Here is a 27,407-nt window from a genome sequence, read left to right as displayed (position 1 = left end):
TGGGCTGAAGGGCCTGTTCTGTGCTGTACTGTACTGTTTTATGTTCAATGTTGAAAGTCTGTCCTATTCTGATTGATAGCTAGAGGGCAGTGTGTCCAAACCATAGTTCAGGTGTGGCTTTTAAAAATGAACTTGCATTATCGATAATTTTTTAAAAATGTAATCAAAATAGTTTACACAATCTATTGCTGCAAGCAGCTTTTAATCTTTGGAAAATATCCCATAGCATTGTGATTAAATGGACATTGATCTGTATCGATACTACTTGTACCTGCCCTAGGAGTGTTTATGGAACGTTGCTGATGTTACTCTGTCTGGTGTTGTACCTGCCCTGAGTGTGTTCGAGGTGAAAAGTGGGGAGGAAGCTTTATTTTATTTAACCTATGCTATGCTCCTGCAATAGTATGGAGCACTCTTGGGCAAACCTAGATAAATGGAACATGACAATTGCACTAGAGCAAGTGTACAAGGTTGGGGGAAGGGATGCAATGAAAACTTAGTGCAGGATTAGCTTCCCTACAGTTTGGAAACAGGCCCTTTGGCCCAACCAGTCCACACCAACCCTCCAAAGAGTAACACACCCAGACCCAATTCCCTCTGACTAATGCTCTTTACACTATGTGCAATTTAGCATGGCCAATTCACCTGACCTGCACATCTTTGGACTGTGGGAGGAAACTGGAGCACCCAGAGGGAAACCCACACAGACCCGGGGAGAATGTGCAAACTCCACACAGACAGTCACCAGAGGCTGGAATCGAACCTGGGACCCTGATGCTGTGAGGCAGCAGTGCTAACCACAGACACTGTGCGTGCAACTTTCAGGCAACTGATGGGTATCAGTTTTCTTTTTAAACATCCAGATTCTGGAGAGCTTCAAGGTTAGTTCTTGAGACCAATAGAAATACTTCCCAGTAAATCGGAGTTGCAAATAATTGGAGAAGACCAGAGGTAGGTGTTCTTGGTGAGGGTACATGGAGCAGTGTGAGCAACAAAACATGAGGGCACTTAAGATGCTCTTAGATTACTGCAGTTTTTTGATTTTGTGAGTATGTACATTCTAATTCCCAAACTTCAAATTATTTTACACAACTTTTAATACTCTTTATGGAAAAAAACTTTTATATGGACACCTTTGTTTTCCCAGGTTTCTTATTCCCTTACTGTAGGTGCTATGGGTGCAAGCAGTCCTGGGAATTTCAAATCTGTCCTAGGAATTTCAAGTCTGCACTAGCATAGTAATATACCAAAGAGTGCCTTTACACATTAGAATGTTATAAATATTTTTTTTAAAAACTTGGATCTGTGTATATATCCTGTTAAACTTTTACAGACTGCCATAATTATAATTGCACCAGGGATATGGAACCTCCGTACAGTCAAGAAAGATGGGGTAAATTTAATACAGGCATTCAAAATCATGGTGGTGATTGGTACATATGGACAAACTTGATTCTGGTCAAAGTGGTTTGTAACCAGGAGATGCAGATTTAAGGCAATTGGAAAAGAACTGGATACTAATACATTTGTAACCCAACAAGAACCTGATCTACAATTCTGCTAGTGAACAAGGGATTAGTATAATGAAGCATAAGTGCTGCTACCTGCAAGGAGACCCACAAGCAATCTTTACATAACAGAGATATCAGTATTGTCCATGTTATTCTGAAAATTAGAACTGAGCAGGCAGCTGGAGATGCAGCCAAAATTTATTACTTTTATCCTTCTCCTCAAAATATTAAAGTAAAATGTGATTTTGGGTCAGGGTTCTGTATCTTGAGAAAATTGAAAATTTCAACATGTTCCCTAACATGTGGAACAGATTACACCTGCACATACCTCAGTGTACTATAATGAGAGGGGGAAAAGGATATTGATCACTGTACTTGAAGATGTGGTGACTACCTAGAGATATTCTACAGATTTTCTTTCCTGGATTTTTGTAACACCATTTGCTAGATCAAAGCTGCATTTATATTGGCAAAACTAAAACAAAATATTCTAGATTCTGAAAACATTGAAAGAGAAAAATGCTGGAAATAGCATTTTATTCCCCAGAGAGAAGTGACACCAGACTTTGCCATTTTAAGACAGGTGAGCCACTGAATCATTCACATTAAGCTGAGAACAGTGTACTAAGTACATTTGATTTTATTGTATTGTAATGAAGGTACAATTATCATCACAATAAAAAGTCTGTATATACCAAAATTCTTCATTGCAATCTGTTTTTTTTAACATTTATATTGCACACAAACACTCACCGAACCTCAAAATACAATTTCTGCCTTCAAGATGTGGCATGGCCCTCAAGACAAAATGTTTGCCCATGCTGGCGTAGAGAGAATTGTTGTTTGTAATAAAATCAGCAACTGACTCAAAAGTAGTTCTTTACTTCACTCCTTGTGCCATGAAAAACAATGGAGTACAGTAAGTGCACCAGGATTAATTTTACAGCGCAAAAAAAAGCTATTCATCTTTAGCACATGAATACAGATGGAATTTAGCTTCTGGGCTAATACAAGAGAGTGAACACACCACTCAAGTAACTGAAAAATAAAGACTCCTAGTGCAACACCTGTAATCTCAACAGCTAATAGTTAAAACAAGCTTCCATCTCAAGTTCAGTCTATAGGAGAGGCAGTCAGTTTCCTGCTGCCTGTAAAACCTGCTATTTAACACACTAAACTGATGACAGATCAGATTATCACTGATTTCAATGTCTGTCCAAGGTAAGTGAACAGGAAACCTGAATTCTGCAGCAGCCATCTCCATACGAACAATCTCACTAATTCTTCTCTGGTTCAGAGTGGAGGGGTATCTAAAGGTATCTAAGGAGGGCAGGAGAGACTCCAATACATTTCTCTTAGTGATCTGGCAGAGAACATTCACCAAAAAAAAAACTTTCAAAAAGGCTGCTTGCACAACGTCTCAATGCACCAGTCTTTAATGGCAAATGAGGTGGTCCAAATCTACACAAGCAATCCTTGTTTTCAGCTCAGCGGAAGAAGTATTCAAGGGGAAAATCATACAATAGGAAACTCAGATGCTAGCTCCCCAGCCCTGTGACACAGGTTTGGTTGCACACACTTCAATTACTATACGTGACTCAGAAGAAATTAAACTGGAAGTGACTTTGGTGGTCCTCATCATGCACACATTGAACTGTGCTCCCCTCTGATTTCACGGAGTGAGATCCAGAGAAATCCCCAACGTTTTTCAAACTGCTCACTGATTTCCGAAAGATTTGGCTCTTTGTCTGTGTTCCAACTGGTTTGATGCTGGCGGATTTTGTAGCTGAAATAAGCAATCAAAGCACATTACTATAAGCTCAATGTTTGGCTGAAACTCCATACTTTAAATCATCCTCAATCTGGACACTCACTCATCAATGCAACATGTAACCCATGTCAGTCACACAATCAACCTGCTCAAAATGTTCCTCCACCACCACCTCCCCTTTATTGTTTGCCCTTTTCACCGGAGCCGTAAGATCACACCTCCCAAGTGCCCCTGGATAAACCCTCTGACCTGCAAGCATAGATTTAAACTGTTTCTGCCAGTCCTCTTCCATCTTTTTCCTGTAGTCTCCAAAAATGGACCTCATCACCTGCCGTTTCTTCACAAGTGATGCTTTCTCACTGCGGAGGGTTTTCAGTGCACGAACAGCCTGCTCAGCTGCAATGTAAAAAAAAACATTACAGCGTTCATTTTCTGCTCTTATCCAAATCCCTGGCCCATTCAAATCTACAATAAAGGCCTTGTGAAATGTTAGTTTCCTGACAACTCATCAGTCTAATTTTCAGACACTAAGAACTTTGGAGAGGAGCAAAAATGAAGAGGAAGTAATCATGCTAAGGGATGCTTTTATGTACAGCTACCAACTATAGTGTTCAACTGGTCAACAGTGAAGGTGCTTACGTACCTCTCCCTGATGTTGAACCCTTTAATTGCAAAGTTTCACTTGCTCTTGTTCATATCAGAAGTCAACAATGAACCCAGCAAAACACATCCTTTCAGCAGAGGCAGCTAATGGGAGAATTGACTGATGTTTAAAATTATGAAGGGCTCAGCTAAAGTATGTATAATGAAAATGTTACCAACAGCTGAGGTTTTGATATCCTTAGGGCACAAAATTAAGGTGATTTACAATAGAATCTGCAATTCATAAGAAATTAAACTTTATTATGCAGTGGGTGGTTGCATTTTGGATAGTAATGCTTGTTAAGGTTGATGGAATCAGATTCATTCGTAACCCCAAAAAGGGATTGGAGAAATACTTGGAGAAAGACCGACATATGTTGCTTTTTGAAAGCTGGCACAGATGTGATGAATGTACTATATCACCATATGATTCTATCTGTCCTGTTGCTTTCCTGCACTAGTTGAGTAACATGCTTGATTTTATTTGAAGTCTCGTCCCTATGGGAGGCATCTGCTGAAGAAAGGAATGGGAAAAGGCCACTGACAACAATCCCATTCAAGACCCTGCAACACACCTTGTTTTGGTTTGGCTTTCTGAGTGCGTAGCCCAAGTTCTAGTTGCTCAATACACCAGTCCACTTCCCGCCAGAGCTGTTCTTCTGAAGACTGGAAGAGGAGAAGACAAGAGCAAGGTACTGCAACCCACTAGATAAGATTCAGACATGCTGACAAAAAAAAATCAAACAAGTATGTAGGTCACCTCTAAGATCCACTGTTGTTCATTACTTATGTAAATGATTTGGATGAGAATAGAGGGAGGCATGGTTACTAAGCTTGTTGATGACACCAAATTAGTGTTATAGTGGACAGTGAAGGTTATCCAAGAGTACAGTGAGATCTTGATCAATTGGACCAACAGGCCCAGGAATAGCAGACAGAGTTTAATTCAGATAAACACGTGATATTGCATTGTGGTAAGGCAAACAAGGGCAGGGCTTAAACAGTTAATGGTAGGGTAAAAACAATGACTGCAGATGCTGGAAACTAGATTCTGGATTAGTGGTGCTGGAAGAGCACAGCAGTTCAGGCAGCATCCAACAAGCAGCGAAATCGACGTTTCGGGCAAAAGCCCTTCATCAGGAATAAAGGCAGTGAGCCTGAAGGGTGGAGAGATTAGCTAGAGGAGGGTGGGGAGAGAGTGGCATAGAGTACAATGGGTGAGTGGGGGAGGAGATGAAGGTGATATGTCAGGGAGGGGAGGGTGGAGTGGATAGGTGGAAAGGAGCTTGGCAGGTCAGACATGTCCGGACAAGTCAAGGGGACAGTGCTGAGCTGGAAGTTTGAAACTAGGATGAGGTGGGGGAAGGGGAAGTGAGGAAGCTGTTGAAGTCCACATTGATACCCTGGGGTTGAAGTGTTCCGAGGTGGAAGATGAGGCATTCTTCCTCCAGGCGTTTGGTGGTGAGGGAGCGGCGGTGAAGGAGGCCCAGGACCTCCATGTCCTCGGCAGAGTGGGAGGGGGAGGTGAAATGTTGGGCCACGGTGCGGTTTTGTTGATTGGTGCGGGTGTCTCGGAGATGTTCCCTAAAGCGCTCTGCTAGGAGGCGCCCAGTCTCCCCAATGTAGAGGAGACCACATCGGGAGCAACGAATACAATAAATGATATTAGTGGATGTGCAGGTGAAACTTTGATGGATGTGGAAGGCTCCTTTAGGCCCTTGGATAGAGGGGAGGGAGGAGGTGTGGGCACAGGTTTTACAGTTCCTGCGGTGGCAGGGGAAAGTGCCAGAATGGGAGGGTGGGTCGTAGGGGGGCATGGACCTGACCAGGTAGTCACGGAGGGAACGGTCTTTGCGGAAGGCGGAAAGGGGTGGGGAGGGAAATATATCTCTGGTGGTGGGGTCTTTTTGAAGGTGGCGGAAATGTCGGCGGATGATTTGGTTTATGCGAAGGTTTGTAGGGTGGAAGGTGAGCACCAAGGGTGTTCTGTCCTTAAGGTTGGAGGGGTGGGGTCTGAGGGCAGAGGTGCGGGATGTGGATGAGATGCGTTGGAGGGCATCTTTAACCACGTGGGAAGGGAAATTGCGGTCTCTAAAGAAGGAGGCCATCTGGGCCCTGGGAAGTGTTGGCAAACAGAGCAACCTAGAGGTGCAGGTACATAATTCCCTGACAGTGGCATCACAGGTATACAGGCTGGTAAAGGCAGTGTTTGGCATGTTTACCTTCAGTCAGCGCATCGATTACAGGAGTTGGGACATCATGTTACAGTTGTGCAAGATATTGTTAAGGCTACATGTGGAGTACGGCTTACAATTCCAGTCACCCTGCTATAGGAAGGATGTTACTAAACTGGAAAGGGTGCAAAAAAGATTTGCAAGGATGTTATCAAGACTAGAAGTTATAAGGAGTTGCCTAATAGACTGGGACCTATTTCCCTTGGAGTGTAAAAGGCTGAGGGGGTGACCTTATAAATCTTTATAAGGTCATGGGGGCATAGATAAGGCAAATAGCCAAGGTCTTTGTTCCAGGGGCGTCCTAAACTAGAAGGAAAAGATTTAACAGGGACTCAAGGGGCAACCTTTTTCATAGAGAGGGTGGTGTATATGGAACGAGCTGATAAAAGAATTGTTGAAAGGTTTAGAGGTATTTGGGTAAAGTGCAGGAAAATGGAAGTAGTTTCGTTTGGGAAACCTGGTCGACATGGACTGTTTCAGTCCTGTGTTGCTCCATATAGAGCAAAGTCACTATGGAAGCAAAGCTGTGATAGGCAATAGAATGCCTTTTTATTCACTGCACCAACTCCAAGCTGTTCCTGTCTCATACGTTATAAAGAAACTGCTGAAATCACTGGATACAATAAAAACAGTCTATGGGCCCTGACAGCAGTAGAACAATTGAAGACATTCGCTCCAGAACTACAACACTGGCATCAATCCCACAGCCTGAAGAATTAACTGATCCATTAAAAAGATGAAAAAATGCACATAGCTCCCAATGTCATTAGAGCTTTGGTCCAAATATGGTCAAAATAACTCAGAGCCCAAGACATGAGGGGAGTGTAACTCCACTTTTGGATCAAAGCATTGTTTAACTGAGTGTGACATCAAAAAACCGTGGCAAAATTTAAGAGGGTCACTGGACCCAAACGTTAACTCTGCTTTCTCTCCATAGAGTAAAAAAAACCCTTTCCAGTTTAGTAACATCCTTCCTATAGCAGAGTGACCGGAATTGTAAGCCGTACTCCACATGTAGCCTTAACAATATCTTGCACAACTGTAACATGATGTCCCAACTCCTGTAATCGATGCGCTGACTGAAGGTAAAAGCACAACCAGTCAGGCAGCATCCGAGGAACAGGAGAGTTGACGTTTCAAGCATAAGCTCTTCATCAGGAATGTTGGGTTGCAGGGAACAAGGGAGTTGAGATAAATGGGAGGAGAGAGTGGGGTGGGGGTGGGGAGGTAGCTGGGAATGTGATAGGTAAATGAAGGTGGTGTTGTCAGACCTGCTGAGGTTTTCCAGTTATGTCCGTTTTTGTGTTAGAAGATTTTTGTGGTTGTTAGAGACCCATCACCACAGTGCCAGGACACTGCTGAAAGAGTTCCTTAGGGTTCTTACTGCCAGCCGTCTTCAGCTCCTTCATTTTAATGAACTTTCTACTATCATGGAGGTAAGAAGTGACAATTCCTGGAATTCTCCTCTAAACAGTATTGTGGGTCAACCTACAGCACATGGAATGCAGTAATTCAAGAAGGCAACTCAGCATCACCTTCTCCTTCCCAGGGGCAACTAGGACGGGTAAAAACGCCAGCCCGCCAGCAATGCTCACATCCCACAAGTGAATAATAAAAAAAAAAGCATAGAATGTTCAAGATAATTTTCACCTCTTCAGATACTAAAGCATTCCATGTCCAATTTGAGCAGGACCTGGAAAAGATTCAGGTTTGGCTGTTAATTGGAAAATAGAATTCGTGCTATGCAAGTACCTGACAATGAGACAGAAATCGTCCCATGACTTTCACTACTACTATCATTGCTGAATCACCTACAGTCCACATCTGAGGTTACAACTGACCAGAAACTGAATTGGATCAGCTATATAAATACTAAGGGCAGATCACAGGATGGGAATTTTGTAGTGAGTAACTCACCTAGTGTCTCCCAAAGTCTGTCCTCCATTGTGATCAAATACTCTCCATCTGCCCAGAAGACTGGAAATTCTGGACACAATCCAGGACAATGCAACCCATTTTATCAGTACCCCATCCATCAGCTTGCATATTCACATCCTCTACCACAGTTACCCTCCAAACAACCAATTTGGAATTATAATCACAGTTCCTTCACTGTCACTAGATTTAGATCACGCACCATGTGAGCTGCAGAAGTTCAAGAATGCGGTTGGTCTAGGGCAATTAGGAATGGGCACAAATGCTGGCTTTAAAAGTAACAATTGCATCTCAATGAAAAACAAAATCAAAAAAACAATTGTTACATCGTCCCATCAAGCATTCCAAGGACAGATACTGCAAGGGTTAGGCACATAGTAAAGCTTCTTCAGCACTATCCAAAATTTCCATATTCTGTTTTGTTGAATAGAGGTGTTAAGGAGGGAAGCAGAAAACTATCGGCCAGGTATTTTAGGAGATGGTAGCAGGACAACTAGATATTCAGAACAAGTCAAAATGGAACGACACTAACATAGGTGGGAAAATAAACTGCAGTGACGAAATAAGAAATTTTCAAATGAATATATTTATTGTTTCTGGTGTCTCCTTACCAGGCACTGTCCTTCTCCAGAAGCTGTGGAGTTCTTCTCTCTTCCATCTCTGTCATTGTTCTGCCTCTCTCCAACCCTCTCAGCTTCAGCCATGTGCTTATTACACCACACTTTACTTTTCCTTTTCTGAGGGGTTTTGACCTGTTTGACCTCTTGATGGTTTAGCAGCATGGGTTCTTCCTTTGGCTTCTTGTCCTGAGTTACAGGCACAGGTTGTTCTGTAGAGTTTCCTGGCTGTAGCTCATTATCTGCCTCGAGGATTACAAAATCAAGCTTAAAATCAAACTTGTGGCTTGCTGCCCCGTGAAGATTTTCTGCTTCTCTTTTGTTTCCTGAGAATTTTTATTCACAATAAACAGCACTGCTAGCCTGCCTGAGTTGGAAGTGTCAAATTTCAGACAGCCACAAACTGGATATGTTTCAGTGGAATTATCATTCACTTCCTTTTGCATAATGGAGCTGAACTGTAGATTACATTGTGACTGATTACATCTCCTGGAGCAATCCCCACGTGCTATATGTTCATAGTCTGTGGGAGTAGTTTGTTGAATTTCTTAGGACAGATTCAGAGCTGTTGCAATAAAAGCAATTGGCCATTTAGCTACACGATATTTTAAGATTAAAAAAACTGTCCCAGAAATACTGCCAAAATTATCTTGCAGCTCTATTTTCAATTGTCTCAACTAAGTTTTTGATAAATTACTTTTTCTGAAATAAACAATAGCTGCTGAAGTCTTTCTGCAGTAAGAACATTCCTCCTATCTGCATGAACTTTGTCAATTCCCTTCACTATTTTGAAGTCAATCATTAATCTTTGGAATTCTCATTCATAGACTGCAGGAGAGACAGAGTCACTCATTATATTCAAAGCCACGTTAGACAGATTTTTCATCTACAATGAAGCTGAGGGTTATGGGAGCTGACAGGAATTAAGATCAACATCAGATCCACATGAACTTATCAAATGGTTAAACAGGGTCAGTTGGCCCAAAGGCCTACTCCTGAGCCAGTTTCTTATAATCTTAACCATCAACCACATCCCAGGATAGGAACACTTGTATTTTTATTGTTTTTGTTAGCTGGAAGTCTTTGATTTACCAAGAACAAAAAACTTCCCTCAAAGCTCCAAAACAGAGAGATGAGGAGCACAGTGCATGCACTTGGGGTTGGGGTCCATCAGAACTGAGAAGTCGCAAAATATATAAATCCTTTATTCAAGAACAGGAAGCCAAAAACAGGAAACTATAAGCCAATTAGCATGACATCAGGAACCAGACCCTCCTCCCACCTACTAACACTGGGCTGTACACCAGGGATTGACTACTTACCTTGGTCTGATGACAATTTGAGCTGGAAGACCCCAGTCTGTAGTTGCTGGATCCCACAATCCAGCTCCACCTGGATGTTCTTGTTGGCAGCCTGTAACAGACAAAAAGCTTTAACGAATCAATCTGTGAATGACAATAGGAAAGCAGCACTGAGAAAATTGATGGAGCTGTGGGCTGCCAAGTCCTTGGGTCCTGATGTACATTATTCTAGGGATAAGAGAAATGGCTCATACTTTAGTGGCATTGATGTTCCAAACTTTGCTAGATTCTGGAAAGATTCCAACAAACTGGAAAAGAGCAAAGATAACTCTTCTCTTCAAGAAGAGTCAAAGGCAGAAAATAGGAAACCGTAGGTCAGTTAGCTTGATGTCTACTGTGCGGAAGACATTAGAATTGATCATTAAGGTGGTTATAACTTGGCATGAGAAAATATCTCTAGATAATTGGGAATATTCAGCATGTTTTTGTAAAAGGGAAATCCTGTTGGCAAGTGTAATGGAGTCCTCTGAAGAATTTTTGCGCTTTGTGGATAAAGGGAAGCCTGAGGGTACACTGCATTTGGATTTTCAAAAAGCTTTTGACAAGGTATCACATAAAAGAGGTATTCAACAAAGTGTAAGTTTCTCTTGGCTTAAGGGGTAATGTATTAGTGTGATAGAAGACTGGTTGACTGGCAGAAAACAGAATAAATGGGTCTTTCTCTGATTGATAGGATGTGACAAGTGGATTCCTACAGGGTTCTATACTGGGTCTTCACCTTTTTATGATTTATATCAATGACTTAGATAAGGAGAGCTAAGCCATGATAGCTGAACTTGCAGATGATGCAAAGAGGACAGGAAGTTGCAGACAGATAGAGGATTTGAGTAAATGGGCAAAAATTAACAAATGGAGTTAAGATACACTTGCTTACTTTGCAACAAGAATTAAAAAAGCTTGATATTACTTAAACTCAAGAGAGGTCCTGGTTTAGTGGTATTAATCGCTAAACCATTAAACCAAACTGGTAATGTTCTGGGACCCGGGTTCGAATCCTGCCATGGCAGATGATGGAATTTGAATTCAATAAATTTATGGAATTAGGAGTCTAATAATGACTATGAAATAGATGCCGATTGTCAGAAAAACCTATCTGGTTGACTAATGTCCTTTAGGGAAGGAAACCTCTGTCCTGGTGACTCCTCACCTACAGCAATGTGGTTTATACTTAATTGCTCTCTGTTCAAATAGTGCTGGGCAACAAATACAGGCCTAGCCAGTAACACCCAGACCCCAAGAATGATTAAAAAAATAGAAAAGTGGAGAATGACTGAAGAATCTGGAGATGCAGATAGATCAAAGTATTCTACTATAGGAGTTACAACAAGTTAGTATGCTTGTAAAGTAAGTAATTAAAGTGATAAATGGAATGATGTCCTTTCTTATGAGTGGAATTGAACACAAAGGTAAAGATGTTATGCTTCAGTTATTCAGACATAAGTAATACCACATCTCAAATAGTGTTCAATTTTGGGTCTGCTTATTTAAAGGAAGGATGTTAGTGTGTTGGAAGTGGTTCACAGGAGGTTTACTATATTGATAACTGTAATGAGCAGATTGGCTTATGAAGATAGTTGGTCAGACTGGGATTATTCCCAATGGAGTTTAGAAGAGTAAAGGGTGATTTGATTGAAGTGTGCAAGATCCTGAATGGTCTTGGCAAAGTCGATGTGGGAAGGAGGATTCCTCTAATGGATTAGTCCAACAGTAGGGGAGGTAGTTTAAATAATAGGGACCACCCTTTTCGGGCAGAGATGAGAAGAACATTTTCCCTCCCCCTCAGATGGATGCGGGACTTTGGAACACTCTGCCTCTGAAGGCCATACAGGTAGAGCCATTTAATATTTTAAGACAGAGGTGGATAGATTCTTGTTGGACATGGGAATAAAACATCATCAGGTCGACAGCAATGTGGAATTTGAAACAAACAGATCAGCCACAACCTTAATGACAAGGTTGCTTCATCATTCAATGGCAATGGCCTATTCCTGCTTCAAAATTGTATATTCACCAAGTAGAATGCAGCTGGGAGGAGAGACTGTTCTCTTCAGACACTCTCAGTAGTTACTGAGCAGCAACTTTGCTTCAACCTTCAGAGAAGTGGCAAGGAACAAAAGATACCTGGCAAAAGTTGGATTCATGACCATGGAGATTTGCCTGCAAATGCATTTCATGAAGGATCATTTACTCCAGTCAGTCTGAACTGAATAGGTGCTGGGATTGCCATGTTCAGTTTCACACAGAAGGATGGATGTCAATACTGAGTTGTAACTGTGTAACATCAGAGGTACAGCATCACAACTGGAGAGGATGGATGGTAATGTCACTGGTATTGTGAATTATTAGTTCAATGCCCTGGTAGAAACTAAATTTAAGAAATCTGGGATATAAAGCTAGTATCAGTAATGGTGACGGTCATGAAAACTTTAGTTCATTAAAATGTTATTCTTAACTAGTCCATTTGTGGCTCCAGATTCTCAGTAACATAGTTGACTCTGCACATTCCTGATGAAGAGCTTATGCTCTCAATGTCAACTCTCCTGTTCCTGTGATTCTCAATAACAGTTGATTCTGTACATTCCTGAAGAGCTTATGCTCTAAAATGTCAACTCTCCTGTTTCTGTGCTTTTCCAGTGCCACACTTTTTGACTATCCTTTAACACATCAGTTCAGTTCTATACAACTAAGAACAAGCAACAATATCCATATCCCATCCAAGAATTTAAAATAATGTTACAACAGACATTCAACTTGGGCAATAAATAATAGTAATTACAATCTGTGCTGTAATGTTAGAATACCACTATCCATTGTTTGGAACTACTCATACATGCTAAAACAAAAGCACTGTGAAGCAAAAATCACTTTCTCAGAGCTCTAATTTCTTACCAGTTAGATGCTTTTTAAAAAATATTTCCTGCCAAAATGGACAATTTCGTATTATTTCAGATTATATTCCATTTGCTAGATATCTGTCCGTTCACAACCTATAAATATTTGCAGCCCCATTTCCTCTTCACTTTATCTATTGTAGCATTGATAACAAGTTTAACAATTCTTCCTTTCCCTTCATCCAAAATTTATATAAATTGAAAAGGTGAGACCCAGCACTGATCTCTATGGCACACCACTTTGTTACAGCTACTAAATTAGAAAATGACAAATGCCTACTCATTCCTGTTAGCTAGATCTCAGCACCTTATCCCCATACCACAAGCCTTTAATTTCTACAGTAAATTTTGATGTGGCACCTTATCAAATACTTTCTTGAAATTAGAATACAGCATATCCATAGCATGTTAGTTTCTCAAACAGCTTCCAGCAAATTTGTTAACATGATTTCCCTTTCACAGATCATAAGATAATCAGACACCCTCTGCATAGACCAACATCCAAGCTATCATATTAAAGGATTGGCCTAATTGATATCCTAACCATCATGGCGAATACCTTGCCTGCTACTTTACCCAGAAGGGCAATAATTAGTTAACGTACAACTGTGTCAGGACAGAACTAAAGAGAGCCTAGAAAAAGTTTGATTCTTACAGTGTAATTCACCAAGACCTTCCCCACACCTCCACTTCACACCTTTAAACAACCAAACCTCAAACAGATCATTGTTTGCAGCAAACTGCCCAATTTTCAGGACAACCTTGTCACAGCAGACACTGCAACATGTGTCAGAGTGTCAATACAGATACCATCATTACACGGGGGGGGGGAAAGGTGTTGAAACACCAGCCACTGACAGATATTCATATAACTTGGCCAAGGTTGTCTCTCTCATACACTGCAGGCAAGGATGCCCTGAGACATGGTACATTGGCAAGACCGAGCAGAGGCTACGGGAATGGATGAATGGACGCTGCACAACAAATCAACAGATAGGAGTGTTCCCTCCCAGTCGGAGAGCACTTCAGCGGTCCAGGACCTTCAGGTGACCATCCTCCAAGGTGGACTTCAGGACAGGCAATAATGCAAAGTGGCCAAGCAGAGGCTGATAGCCAAGTTCGATACCCATGGGGGATGGCCTCAACCAGGACCTTGGGTTCATGTAACACTACAGGTGACCCCACTACACTACACAGACAGGCACACATGCTCACACAGACCCTCTTTCATACACTCACACATATACACACACACACCCTCTCATAGACTTATACTCCTTTGCATTCACATTCATACACACTCTCACACCACCCCCCCCCCCGCACATACAAGTTTGTGGGATAAATTTGTTCTTGTAGAATTACATTTTATTTTGCTCAAAAATTGCATGAATCCATGTAAGATTCTGTAAATCCTCTTTTAGATTTGAATCAGTCTGAACATTGGGGCACCTCACACCTTCAATCTGAGCCAACATGGCACCAATTGTTAAAGTTCACTTGAGAATGTAACTTTAAGAAAGTTCTGGAATTTATATATGAAAGAACTGAAACCAACATGGACATTCTAAAAGATGAGATGTAGCAAACAATTCCGGTCTTTTTTAAATACATAATTTCAGTTACATCACACTTTAAACTTTTGCTATAAATTCTATGTCCTATGATCTTATACTCCACAACCACCTGACAAAGGAGCAGCACTCCAAATGCGAGTGCTTCCAAATAAACCTATTGGTCTATAACCTGGTGTTGTAGGATTTTAACTTTGTCAACACCAGCACCTCCAAATCATGGCTACAAAGTAATCACTCACCTCCTCCATTATAGTATCCAAAATACCTCCAACAGCTTATCAGATGATTGAAAACCTGTGCACCTCCCCAAAGCAGCAATCAACCAGTGCACCTGTAGGAAAAGAAAAGCCTCACAATAAAATCCCATTAGTGAAGAGCTCTTGGGCGCAATGATAGTTGCTCTACCTCTGAGACAGGAGGCCCGGATTCAAGTTGCACAAGCTCCAGAAGTATGTCATAACATCACCGAACAAGTTGATTTAAAAAAAATTATAATCTCGTTAGCTCTGTGCTCTGACTGGTGCCTGTGAAACAATGCTGTTGCTAAGATGTTAATCAAGATTGAAAGCTCGCTAAAAGGGTCTCCGTGTCTTTTTGATATTGTTTACTCCACTTGGAATAGAATAATTGTACAGCCCATTATATTCCTGAAAGGACCGTACTTAGTAGTAACCCCAGATCACTGATTATTACAGACATACTCCTAAGTAGCGTTTTAATTGTAGATATTGTGTAAAAGACAGGGGCTATTTTGGGGGAAAAAAATGACCTACATTTTCAGCCACGTGAACAATCTGGGTCCAGGAACTGTGTCTGATAAAAGCTGAGAGTCATCTCACAAGGAGCTTCCACTCGAGTGTACGCCCCCAGTTACACCACACGAAACAAGATAAGCCGGTTACATGGACTCCTCTCTTACTCCCCGTCCCCCTCCTTTCCTTACCTTCACCGCTCCCGTCCTGACGCAGCCACCACCGGCGGTCGGTCCGTTTACTGTGTCCCTCCGGTTCAGGGATAGACCACTTTCCAGTGACATCACTGGGACACTTCCGGAAGCCGCCATTATGGAGGGTTAAAAATTGCTTTAATTGACAAATAAAAGCAGGATGCGTTGGAATGAGTTAAGCGCTCTATACATTCCAGTCTGGCCTATTGACTGTTTCCAGAACATTCTGTTTTAACGTCTGATATCCAATTTTCAGAGTGTTTTGCTTTCGTTTCACTTCCGTGCGTTCGAATTTAGAAACAATTCAAAGCCCAGAAGGGAAACGCATATGAAGTGCAACCTTCACCACCTTTCACGTCGGCAAACTGGTTCTGTTTTCCGGTTCTGGTCAGTTAATCCATGTTACAAAGCTTTGCACTTTGGCACGGTGGTTAGCACTGCTGCCTCACAGCGCCGGAGACCCGGGTTCAATTCCCGCTTCAGGCGACTGCCTGTGTGGAGTTTGTACGTTCTCCCCATGTCTGCGTGGGTTTCCTCCAGGTGCTCCGTTTCCTCCCACAGTCCAAAGATGTGCAGGTCAGGTGAATTGCCTGTAGTGTTAGGTAAGGGGTAAATGTATGGGTGGGTTGCGCTTTGGTGGGTCAGTGTGGACTTGTTGGGCCGAAGGGCCTGTTTCCACACTGTAATGTAATCTAATCTACATTTTCAGAATAGCCCTGCTTCTTGTTTTCAATTTTCTCTGTTACTTCCTTCTCTCTGCCCTGGCAACGAGTCTCTTATGTTTTCTCCTCTTTAGTGTTATTAACCTCCTCTTTTGTGATCTGTACATGTTTCTTTCAGAAACCAGAGTTAATTCAGTTACTTACTTACCAGCAAGTTACATTTTGTATAAATATTTAAGATAATTCATTTTCTAAATTCCAGGCTGTATGTTGTTATGGATCAGGCCAGACCCCCTCAACACATTTCAAGAAAGTAGCCCAGACCCTAACTTTACTAGGTATTTTAAGCAGGTGTACAGTGGATATTCCAGGAGTAATGCAGTTGGCCCAACGACTTAGTTTTAAACAAAACAATTTATTTACAAGATTACAGAATGAAACACTAACAAAAAAGAACAAAATATAGAATAACTTAACCTAACAGGCTATCTCAACGTAATGATGTTGTTCCAAATTCCTCCAACAATCCCCATCAACACCCCTTGGCAAAAAAGGTAAAATCAAACATAGGGTCTTACAGGAGAGAAAGAGAGATTCAGTATGGAACACCTTCTTCCATGAAGCTGTTCCTTGGACCACCAGCCTCAAAACTGACGAGCAGCTCTGAAGCCAAACCAAACCAAACCAGAGAAGAGCTGAGCTGGGAGGACTAGCCACTCCCCTTTCATTGTACAAGTTTTTGTTTAAACTTAAAAGCTTCCTCAAGTAGATCAATCCCAGACATTTTGGAGACTGCATGTTTACTAACTCCTGAAAAAAAGGACAACACAACCTTGTTAAAAGAGCAGCATCATTACAGGCTAAGGGTATGATTTTGTACTTATCAAACATACTCAGCCACATATTTGAAACTGACAAAGTTGATTCACAAATTGGTTATATGAAGTATGAACTTTTGAGCATACTGCACATTCAGGCAGGAATTTCTTTGTCCAGTCCATTAGTTCCCCAGACCATCACATTCTTCTATTGCTGATACAATCAACTGGGAATGACAGGATAAAAATATGAGGAATAAGGTAACGAATTGTTGATTCTCAGAAATCACTCTCACCAATAGATATCATATTTTGAAACACAAACCTACCAATGTAATTTAATTATCAATTTAATAATGCTCCCCTCTACTCTTAACACTTTCAAGTGTTACCTTTACTATGGGGAGTTTCACCTTAGAATCATGCAGTACAGAAGAGGCCCTTCAGCCCATTGAGTCTGTACTGCCAAAGATGAAGTACCACTTACACTGGTCCCACTTTCCTGTACTATGCTCCTTTGTTATTGACCCTTAAACTAAGGAGAACACTTGCTTTCTATTCACCCTGTCCAAGTCCCTCAATCTTATACATCTATTAGGTCCCCCATCAACCTTCTCTGTTCCAACGAAAATAGCCCAAGCTTATTGAGCCTCTCCTCATAACTGAAATGTGCCATCCCAAGCAATATTCTGTTGAATCTCTTTTGTACCCCAATTACAGTAACTTACTTCCTACAGTGTGGTCACGAGAACAGCACACAGTACTCCAGCTGTGGCTTTACCAAAGTTCTGTACAGCTCCAACCTGGCTCTTCTAACCTATGCCTCGACTGATAAAGGCAAGCATCCCAAAAGTCTTAGCTACCTTATTAACATGTGCTGCCATCTTCAAAGATTAGATGACTTACAGTGTGGAAACAGGCCTTTCGGCCCAACAAGTCCACACCGCCCCGCCAAAGCGCAACCCACCCATACCCCTAACCTAACACTACGGGCAATTTAGCATGGCCAATTCACCTGCCCTGCGGGAGGAAACTGGAGCACCCGGAGGAAATCCACACAGAAACGGGGAGAACATGCAAACTCTACACAGTTAGTCACCTGAGGTGGGAATTGAACCCGGATCTCTGGCGCTGTGAGGCAGCAGTGCGAACCACTGTGCCACCGTGCCGCTCATAAGCACTGACGATCCCTCTTTTCTGCTGAACTTCCTTGTATCTTGCCATTAGAGTACTCCCTTATCATGTTCCTTCTTCCAAAGTGCATCACCTCACATTCACCTAAAGTTAAACTCCATCAGCACTGAACTGCCCATCTGACCAATCTATTAATATCCTCCTGTACTCTGACACCTTCCTCTTCACTGTCAACCACTTGGCCAACTTTGTCAGCCACAAATTTATTATAAATTTTCTCCCTTCCACCCCTCCGCCCACTCCATATTCTCATCTGCATCATTTGTAAATATTATAAATGAGGGACCCAGCACTGATCTCTGTGGTATGCAGCTGCACACTGGACTCCAGTCACCCAAACAGCCTTCTATCACCACCCTCTGCTGTCCCTAAACTAACTTTTGATCTAACTTGCCAAGTTACCCTGGATCCCATGAACGTTTGCCTTCGTTACCTTTTTGCAATGTCAAAGGTCTTGCTGAAAACCATATAAACTATATCAATAGCCCTACCTTATCCAAACACTTGGTCACCTTCTTGAAAAATTCCACCAGACTTGTTAGGCATGTCCTCCCTCTGAAAAAGCCATGCTGATTATTCTTGATCAAACCTTGCCTATCTAAATGGAGATTAATTTCCTCCTTAACTATTTTATCCAATAGTTTCCTTACCCATAATGTTATACTCACTGGTTTATAGTTTCTAGGTCTATCTCTACAACCTTTTTTGTAAAGTGGAACCATATTAGCTATCCTGCAGTTCTCTGGTATCTTCCCTGTGGCCAAAGATGATTTAAACAATTGGGTCAGGGCCCCTGCATTTTTTCCCCTCATCCCACACAGCAGCCTAGGATACAATTCATCAAGTTGGGATTTATCCAATTTTAAATGTGCCAAAAACTCCAAAGCCCCCTTGCTTCTTTTATTAACTTGTTCAAGAACTTCACAGTCCATCTTCTTGAATTCTGTACTTGCATCCTCCTTCTTGAGAATCTGTAACAACAGTGAAAGCTATTTGACCTATTACGACGGGATCTTTACCAGATGGGCCAATGGGCTGAGAAGTGGCAGATAGAGTTTAATTCAGCTAAATGCAATGTGCTGCAGTTTGGGAAAGCAAATCTTAGCAGGACTTATACACTTAATGGTAAGGTCCTAGGGAGTGTTGCTGAACAAAGAGACCTTGGAGTGCAGATCATAGCTCCTTGAAAGTGGAGTCGCAAGTAGATAGGATAGTGAAGAAGGCATTTGGTATGCTTTCTTTTATTGGTCAGAGTATTGAGTACAGGAGTTGGGAGGTCATGTTGCGGCTGTAAAGGACATTGGTTAGGCCACTGTTGGAATATTGCGTGCAATTCTGGTCTCCTTCCTATCGGAAGGATGTTGTGAAACTTGAAAGGGTTCAGAAAAGATGTACAAGGATATTGCCAGGGTTGGAGGATTTGGGCTGTAGGGAGAGGCTGAACAGGCTGGGGCTGTTTTCCCTGGAGCATCGGAGGCTGAGGGGTGACCTTATAGAGGTTTACAAAATTATGGGGCATGGATAGGATAAAGAGACAAAGTCTTTTCCCTGGGGTCAGGGAGTCCAGAACTAGAGGGCATAGGTCTAGGGTGAGAGGGGAAAGATATAAAAGAGACCTAAGGGGCAACATTTTCACACTGAGAGTGGTACGTGTATGGAATGAGCTGCCAAAGAAAGTGGTGGAGGCTGGTACAATTGCAACATTTAAAAGGTATTTGGATGGGGATATGAATAAGAAGGGTTTGGAGGGATATAGGTCGGGTGCTGGCAGGTGGGACTTGATTGGGTTGGGATATCTGGTTGGCATGGATGGGTTGCACTGAAGGGCATGTTTCCATGCTGTACATCTCTATGACTCTATGATTCTATTATGCCTGTGCTACCTCTAGAGGAGTAATTCATCTACAGTCACTACCCTGCCTATTCCTGAATCATTCATATTCTCCCTTTTCAGGTAATAACCCAAGGTCCTTCTGAATTTGGCTCCATCTAACATCATATAGCACATTCTTTAATCTGGCCACATCCCGCATGTCATCATTACTTATTTACCAATGCCTTTTATCTGTGCCCTCTTGTTCATGAGCTATCCAGTAATAGGAAGCTTTCCCCTATCTATGTTCAGACCTCTGTCAATTTTGAATACCTTCGATCAAATCAACCTTCTCCAAGGAAAACAGTCCAATTTCTACAATCTACCTCCATCACTGATGTCATAGTATAGAATAGAATCAAGAGTTATAAGCATGGAAGCAGACTCTGGTCCAACCAATCCATACCAACCACACTCCCAAACTAAGTTAGTCCCACCTGTCTGCATTTGGCCTATATCCATCCAAACAATTCTTAATCAAGTACTTATCTAAATGTCTTTTAAATGTTGTAACTGCTTCCACAACTTCCTCGGAAGTTCATTTGACACACACATAACTGTGTAAAAAAATGCCCCTGTTGTTTTTAATCTCTCCTCTCACCTCAAAAAGTGCCCCCAGCTCTTGAAATCCCACGCCCGAGGAAAAAGACACCTGCTAATATCTATACCCCTCATGATTTTATAAACCTCTATAACTTCACCCCTCAACTTCCTATGCTTCAGTGAAAAACAAATCCCAGCCTATCCAGCTTCTCCCCTCACAAATCCTCCATTTCCGGCAACATCTTAGTAAATCTCTTCTGAATCCTTTTCAGGTTAATAATATTCTTCCTATAACAGACGACCAGAACTGGACATAGTACAACCTCAACTTAATGTCCTGAAATCATTTACATAACCTTATCCCCACTTGCAGGGATGAGCGTGGCCAAATTTCAAAAGGGCTTTAAAGCTTTTCAGACAGACATATTTAATTATAACTTTTAATTACATGTAGTAAATGCAAAACTACAGTGGATATATGAGATTAACAGGTGTGACATGCCGTGCATGCAGTGTTCCTGCCAAGAGTAGTCACAAGTAGCAACAGTGAACGCAAATGCTTCTGGTCCAATTCAAATAGGTGAAACAATGAAACTTAAAATGGTGGGAATATTAATTTCCCCTCTGTTTACCTTCTATTCCTGCAAAGGCTGTGAATCAATGCATTTGTATAAAATCACCAAAGTTACTTTAGCATTCAATGCAGTTTGTGTACATAATACAGAATGAAGTTCATGCTAAGAACTTTGCTGGGTTACGTAAATATAAAATGAGGCAAAGGATTGTAGTGGTATTATTCAATGTGACCAAATTTTAACTCTCCACCACACTCTCAAAAGGCAATTACAAATGAGTAATAAATGGCTGTCTTGCCAGTAATGCTCACAACCCATGAGAAAAATGTAAAACAAACTATTGAATCACAGACACTGTCAAATAAAACACAGCACTCTATCATTGAGTATATAGTCGTTAAAATTTATGTGTTACAGATCAACATATAATATTACAATGGAGTCTTGTGATATATTGTTCATGGTCTTTTCTCTGGGCCAGACAGTAAGGGTTCAAATCCCACCTACAATGGAAGTAGGTCGTAACATATGTGAACAAGTAGATTAAAAATCATTTTGTAATATAATGTATATTTCAAAAGAAGTATGTCATTAATATACTTGAAAAATATTGTTTAACTAGATGTCTAGAGCACTTATAACAAAGTACATAGAAGCCCTATGACCAGTGGGCACCATTATGCATTATCACTTGTGATGAAGCTGCTCCTTTAACAAGGTTGTGTTGTCCTTTGTCTTTTTTTCAGGAGGTCATAAAGACGCAGGTTCTGAAATGACTGTGGTTGGTTTACTTGAAGAAGCTTTTAAGTTTTAAAAAAAACACTTGTGCAATGAAAGGGAAGTGGCCAGTCGTCCCAGCTCAGCTTTTCTATGGTTTGGTTTGGTTTGGGTTCAGAGCTGCTAGTCAGTTTTGAGGCTGGTGGTCTAAGGAACAGCTACATGGAAGTAGGTGTTCCATGCTGAATCTCTTTACCATCTCTCTCTCCTGTAAGACCCTGTGTTTGATTTTATCTTTTTTGCCAAGGGGTGTTTATGGGGATGGTTGCAAGTATTTGGAACACGGTCACTAAGTTGGAACTGTTTGTTATTCTATATTCTGTTCTCTTTGGTTTGTGTTTCATTTGGTAATTTTGCAAATTTTTTTTAAAAACTAAGTAGTCAGGCCAACTGCATCATTCCTGGAATATCCACTGTATACCTACTTAAAACAACTAGCAAAGTTAGGGTCTGGGCTACTTTCTAGAAATGTGTTGAGGGGGTCTGGCCTGGTCCATAACAGATTAGGGGCTCTTTGTGAGATTTGTTCTATTGTTGCAAATTGGGATTAGGGTTGTTGGACTCAAAAGCTGCAAGTGGCAGGTGTTGGTGTCTTTTGTTCTGGGTTGATTTCGATTTAGACAGTGCTTAGGATAGCAATGGCTCTTTTAGTCACTAAGAGTGTTCTAGGGCTGGAAGAAGTGACTTTGGGGGCTTTACAAAAGGTGCTTAAGGCCAAGGTGCTGGAATTAGCAGGCATTTTGGAGCTGGAGCTGCCTCCTTCCATGAGAAAAGGAGAGATAATTACAGAAATAGCTCAGCATTTAAATTTGCTGGAAATGTCATCAGAATCTTTGGAGATGATTAAAGTTCAATTGAAAATGAAGCAGCTTGAGTTAAAAGTATAAGACAAGTAAAGGGCAGCAGGAATAAAACAATTTGAATTACGATTAAGGGCAGAGGAAAGAGAAAAAGAACGAATCGCTTTAGCAGACCAAAAAGAAAAAGAGAGAGAAAGAGAGAAGAGAAAGAAAAGGAGGAAGAGGAAAGTAAGAAAGAGGGAGTTTGAACTTCAGAAATTTGCACAAGGACAGGAAAGTCATCTTAAAAAGATGAAGGTGAAAGCTGAAGATAAGCTTAGTGAGGGAGAGAGTGAGGATGAGCAAACCCATGGTAGCCAAAGGCTTGGTGAGGAACTGTTTAAATATATTCAAGCATTGTCTAAATTTGATGAGAAGGATTTGAAAGCCTTTTTCATCTCATTTGAAAAGATGACTAAACAAATGCAGTGGCCAGTGACCACATGGGTTTTGTTGATACAAACAAAACTTGCTAGTAAGGTATTCATATCATTTTCAGAGGAGATATCTAGGGCTTATGAGGAGGTGAAGAAAGCTATCTTAAGTGCATATGAGCTTGTGCCAGAAGAACACGAACAATGTTTCAGGAAGCTAAAGAGGAACCTTGATCAAACCTACATCTTCTTTGAAAGAATCAATCAAAATCATTTTGATACGTGGATAAGGGCATTAAAAATAGAGCAAATCTATGATGCTGTTAGAGAGACGATTATTTTGGATGAGTTCAAAAATTCACTTCCTGAAGTAGTGAGAACTCGTGTGGAAGAGCAGAGAGTTAAAACGGCAAGATGAGCGGCTGAAATAGCTGATGCTTATGAATTGGTCCATAAATCAAAGTTTGGCTTCCAAAATCAACTTCAATCTGTGAGGAATAGAAATTGGGGAAAAGAGGAATCCTCACATGGAAAGGGTAAGGTCGATCTCGGTGAAGATCATAAGGAAAACTTACCACAGGATAAAAAAGAAACCTTGAAGGGAAAATAGAAGCTAAAAAGCTCTGGTGTTTTAACTGCAGTAAAGTATGCCACATGAAATCACAGTGTTGGTAGGTTAGGAAAACCACTGGGAAGCCAGATGTAGAAAAACAGGATAAACCAGTGAATTTTTTGGAGTGGTAATGGAAAGCATAGTGTCAGCTAAATAATTGCACCAGAATGTACAACCTGGTCGGAGGTAGCAGCAGATAAAGAGGTTACAATATTAAGATCCACAGGATCCTCTCAATCTTCAATATTAAAAGATGAGGAAATATGTACCTCTGAAGGACTATTGCCAGAAAAAATGCTAGTAATGGGAATTCAAGGTGAGACAAGAAGCACTCGATTATGTAGAATGAGGTAGAGTGTCCAGTGAAGAGTTGGAGAAGTTGTGGTAGAAGTATTGGACAAACACTCGGCTCCAGGTATACAATTCATTCTTGCTAATGATATTGCTGGTTCACAGGTAGGAGTGCTGTCTAGTGTAGTTGACAAGCTAGTGGAAACTCAGGCAACTGACCTATTGCAGTACACATATCCTAGGACTTTTTCTGTGTGGTGACGAGGTCACAAAGTCACCAGTTGAAACAGGAAAGATCAAAGAGTACAGATAAGAAAGTTGAAGTGGAATTAGCAAGATCCTGTTTGATCAAATGGTTGACACAAAACAGAAGCAGATAGATAACAAAGCAGACATCTTTAATTCAGATAAATTAACTGAGTTACAGCAGAAAGATGAAAACTTAAAGCAATTGCATCAAAAGGCATGCCTGGAAAAAGAGTCTGAATATATCCCTGAATGCCTCTATCCGAGAAATGATGTCTTAATGAGGAAATGGAGACCATCACATATTCAGGCAGATGAGAAATGGACAGAAGTTCATTAAGTCATATTGTCAGTGGGTTATAGAAAGGACGCATTGCAAGTGATGCATGAACTACCAGGAGGGGGTCATTTAGGGGTAAAAGAAACCCAAGCTAAAATACAAAAACATTTTTTATCATCTTGGACTGCACAAGGATTATTTTGCCAGATATGTCATACATATCAAGTAATTGGAAAACCACAGGCAGTAATAATACTCACACCTCTACTACCTATTCCTGCATTTGATGAACCTCTTACAAGAGGTTGCGTAGGACCCCTACCTAAAACATGGGAATCAGTATTTGCTAACAATAATAGATGTATCCACTAGATTTCTAGAGGCCATTCCATCACATAATATTACAGCTAAAAGGATTGTTGAGGAGTTACTCAAATTTTTCAGTAGATACGGACTACCCACAGAGATACAATCAAGTCAAGGGTCAAACTTCCCATTGAAATTATTCAAGGAAGTTATGGATAGTTTAGGAATGAAACAATTCAAATCTATTGCATACCATCCAGTGTCGTAGTGAACACTAGAAAGGTGGCATCAGACATTAAAGAGGGCTTATAGTCAAGGCTATCCGGATGATTGAGCTTGGGGAATTCCATTTGTACTTTTTGCGCTCAAGGTGCACCAAATAAATTGACCAAATTCAGTCTATTTGAATTAGTTTTTGGGCATGAAGTGAGAGGACCACTAAAATTGATTCAGGAGAATTTGGTAAGTCAGAATTCAGAGACCACATATTTGGACTACATGTCAAATTTTAGGGAACGATTAAATAGAGTGGAGGAGTTGGCCAGACAGCATTTAAAAGTATCACAGCATACAATGAAATAGGAAGCAGACAAGAAATCAAAAATTCACCATTTTGCTCTTGGGGGATAAGGTGTTAGTGTTACTTCCAGTGATAGGTGAACCTTTAAAAGTAAGGTTTAGTGGACCTTATCAAGTCAAAAGGAAATTGAGTGAGGTGAACTATTTAATAAGGACTCCAAACAGAAAGAAATCTCAGAGTGTGTCATGTGAATATGCTCAAAAGGTATTTTGACAGGGAAGGAAAACCAAAGGAGACTGTGCTATTGGTTACAACACAGAGTGAAGAACCAAGTTCAGAGGATTCTGAATTGGACATTCCTCAAATTAATTTGAACAATGAGAAAGCTGCCAAAAATTGGGATAAATTATTGAGTTATCTTCCAGACAAAAATTGAAATGACCTGAAAGAGTTATTACATCACATGGGGAGATATGTGGAAGTAAGCTGGGAAGCACTAACCTAATTATGCATGATGTAGATACAGGAGATGCTATTCCAATTAAGCAACATCCTTATAGGCATAACCCTCTAAAGTTGGCACAGGTTCAAAAGGAGATTGAACCAAGAGCATGCTAAAAGACAACATAATCGAAGTGACTTACAGGGATGGGAGCTCACCCATAATAATGGTGCCAAATCTCGATGGTACTCAACAATTATATTTGGACTATCGCAAAGTCAATGCAGTTACAAAGACTCTAGCATATCTGATTCCACATTTGGAGGACTGTTTTGAAAATGTGGCACAAGCAACTTCTACGTTGGACTTGCTCAGAGGGTAGTGGCAGATATCTATGTCCGAAAGAGCAAAGACAGTTTTGGCTTTCCTAATGCCAAATGGACTTTATCAGTTTAAAGTCATGTTGTTTGGTATGAAAAATGTGCCAGTTCCATTTCAGAGACTAACCAATAAGGTCATTGTCAGCTTACCCAATTGTGTAGTTTATATTGATGACCTGGTGATTTTTAGTCACACATGGAAAGATATTTGCAACATTTATCAGAATTGTTCAATTGACTTTAGGATAAACCTGGCTGAAAGTGAAGTTGCCAAAGCCCCAGTCACCTTCCTGGGCCACGTTTTTGAACATGGACAAATGGCCCCAAGAAATGCAAAAACAAAGGCAATTGGGGAGTTTCCCATACCATCAATGAAAAGATCAGTACTATGATTCCTGGGATTGAGTGGATTTTATCAAAACTTCATACAAATTTTAGCAGTGTGGCTGCTCCACTCACTGAATTGCTAAAGAAAGCCAACAAGTTTCAGTGGACAGTGGAGTGTCAGAAGGTATTTGACAGCCTGAAAGCTGTGTTAACCATTGCCTGTGTGTTAGGCACACCTAATTATGCAAAGCCATTCAAAGTGGTGTGTGTGTCAGTGCTGTACTCTTAGAAGAAGATGATGAGAAAATAGAAAGACCTATTGGGTATTTCTCCAGGAAGTTGAACATTCATCAGCATAAATATTCGACAGTTGAGAAGGAAGCCTTGAGTTTGGTGATGGTATTACATCAATTCAATGTTTATGTTAGCAGTAATGTATCTGAAACAATCATATACACTAATCATAAGCCATTGCGGTCTATGGAGAGATATAAGGACAAAGATTCCAGACTGCTTAGACACAGCTTGTTGTTACAGCCATTCATTCTGAATATTGTGCATGTGGCAGGATGAGAAAATGTAATTGATGAGGTATTGTTGAGACTTGATTGAGAAATGAGGTATTCAGTGGCAGAAATAAAACAGACTGAAAGAGAGTAGTGGTTCATGTTTGCATAATTATTGTCAATATAATGTACACAGGTTTTGTAGTGTATTAACAATTTAAGATTATGGGGTTTTAATTGAAGACATCTTTGGATATTGATGGTTTTTTTAAAGGGGGGAGATGTGACGATGCTACTCTTTTACAAAGGTTATGTGTCCTTGTTTTCACTCAAGAGGTGCCAAAGGTCACGAGGTG

The 27,407-nt window shown here is 40.9% G+C and overlaps 1 protein-coding gene across 2 annotated transcripts; it reads right to left on the bottom strand.

The window, feature by feature from the left end:
- Positions 1-2,133: 2,133 nt before the first annotated feature.
- c40h8orf33 (chromosome 40 C8orf33 homolog) lies at positions 2,134-15,559 on the bottom strand. Of its 2 annotated transcripts, none has more exons than XM_072559654.1 (7): positions 15,483-15,559; positions 14,779-14,870; positions 10,033-10,123; positions 8,705-8,952; positions 4,500-4,590; positions 3,532-3,678; positions 2,134-3,297 (listed from the first exon to the last, which is right to left on the bottom strand). In XM_072559654.1, the coding sequence occupies exons 2-7, from the start codon at positions 14,785-14,787 to the stop codon at positions 3,110-3,112; spliced, it is 774 nt and encodes a 257-aa protein (XP_072415755.1). In that variant the 5' UTR covers positions 14,788-14,870; positions 15,483-15,559; the 3' UTR covers positions 2,134-3,109. The 2 variants fall into 2 exon arrangements, with proteins under 2 accessions (XP_072415755.1, XP_072415757.1); XM_072559656.1 differs by lacking the exon at positions 15,483-15,559 and adding an exon at positions 15,313-15,476.
- Between the last annotated feature and the right edge of the window lie 11,848 nt (positions 15,560-27,407).

The sequence above is a fragment of the Chiloscyllium punctatum genome, chromosome 40 (assembly GCF_047496795.1).
Source record: "Chiloscyllium punctatum isolate Juve2018m chromosome 40, sChiPun1.3, whole genome shotgun sequence".
Lineage (NCBI taxonomy): Eukaryota > Metazoa > Chordata > Chondrichthyes > Orectolobiformes > Hemiscylliidae > Chiloscyllium > Chiloscyllium punctatum.
This window is presented reverse-complemented; position numbering and strand designations above follow the sequence as displayed.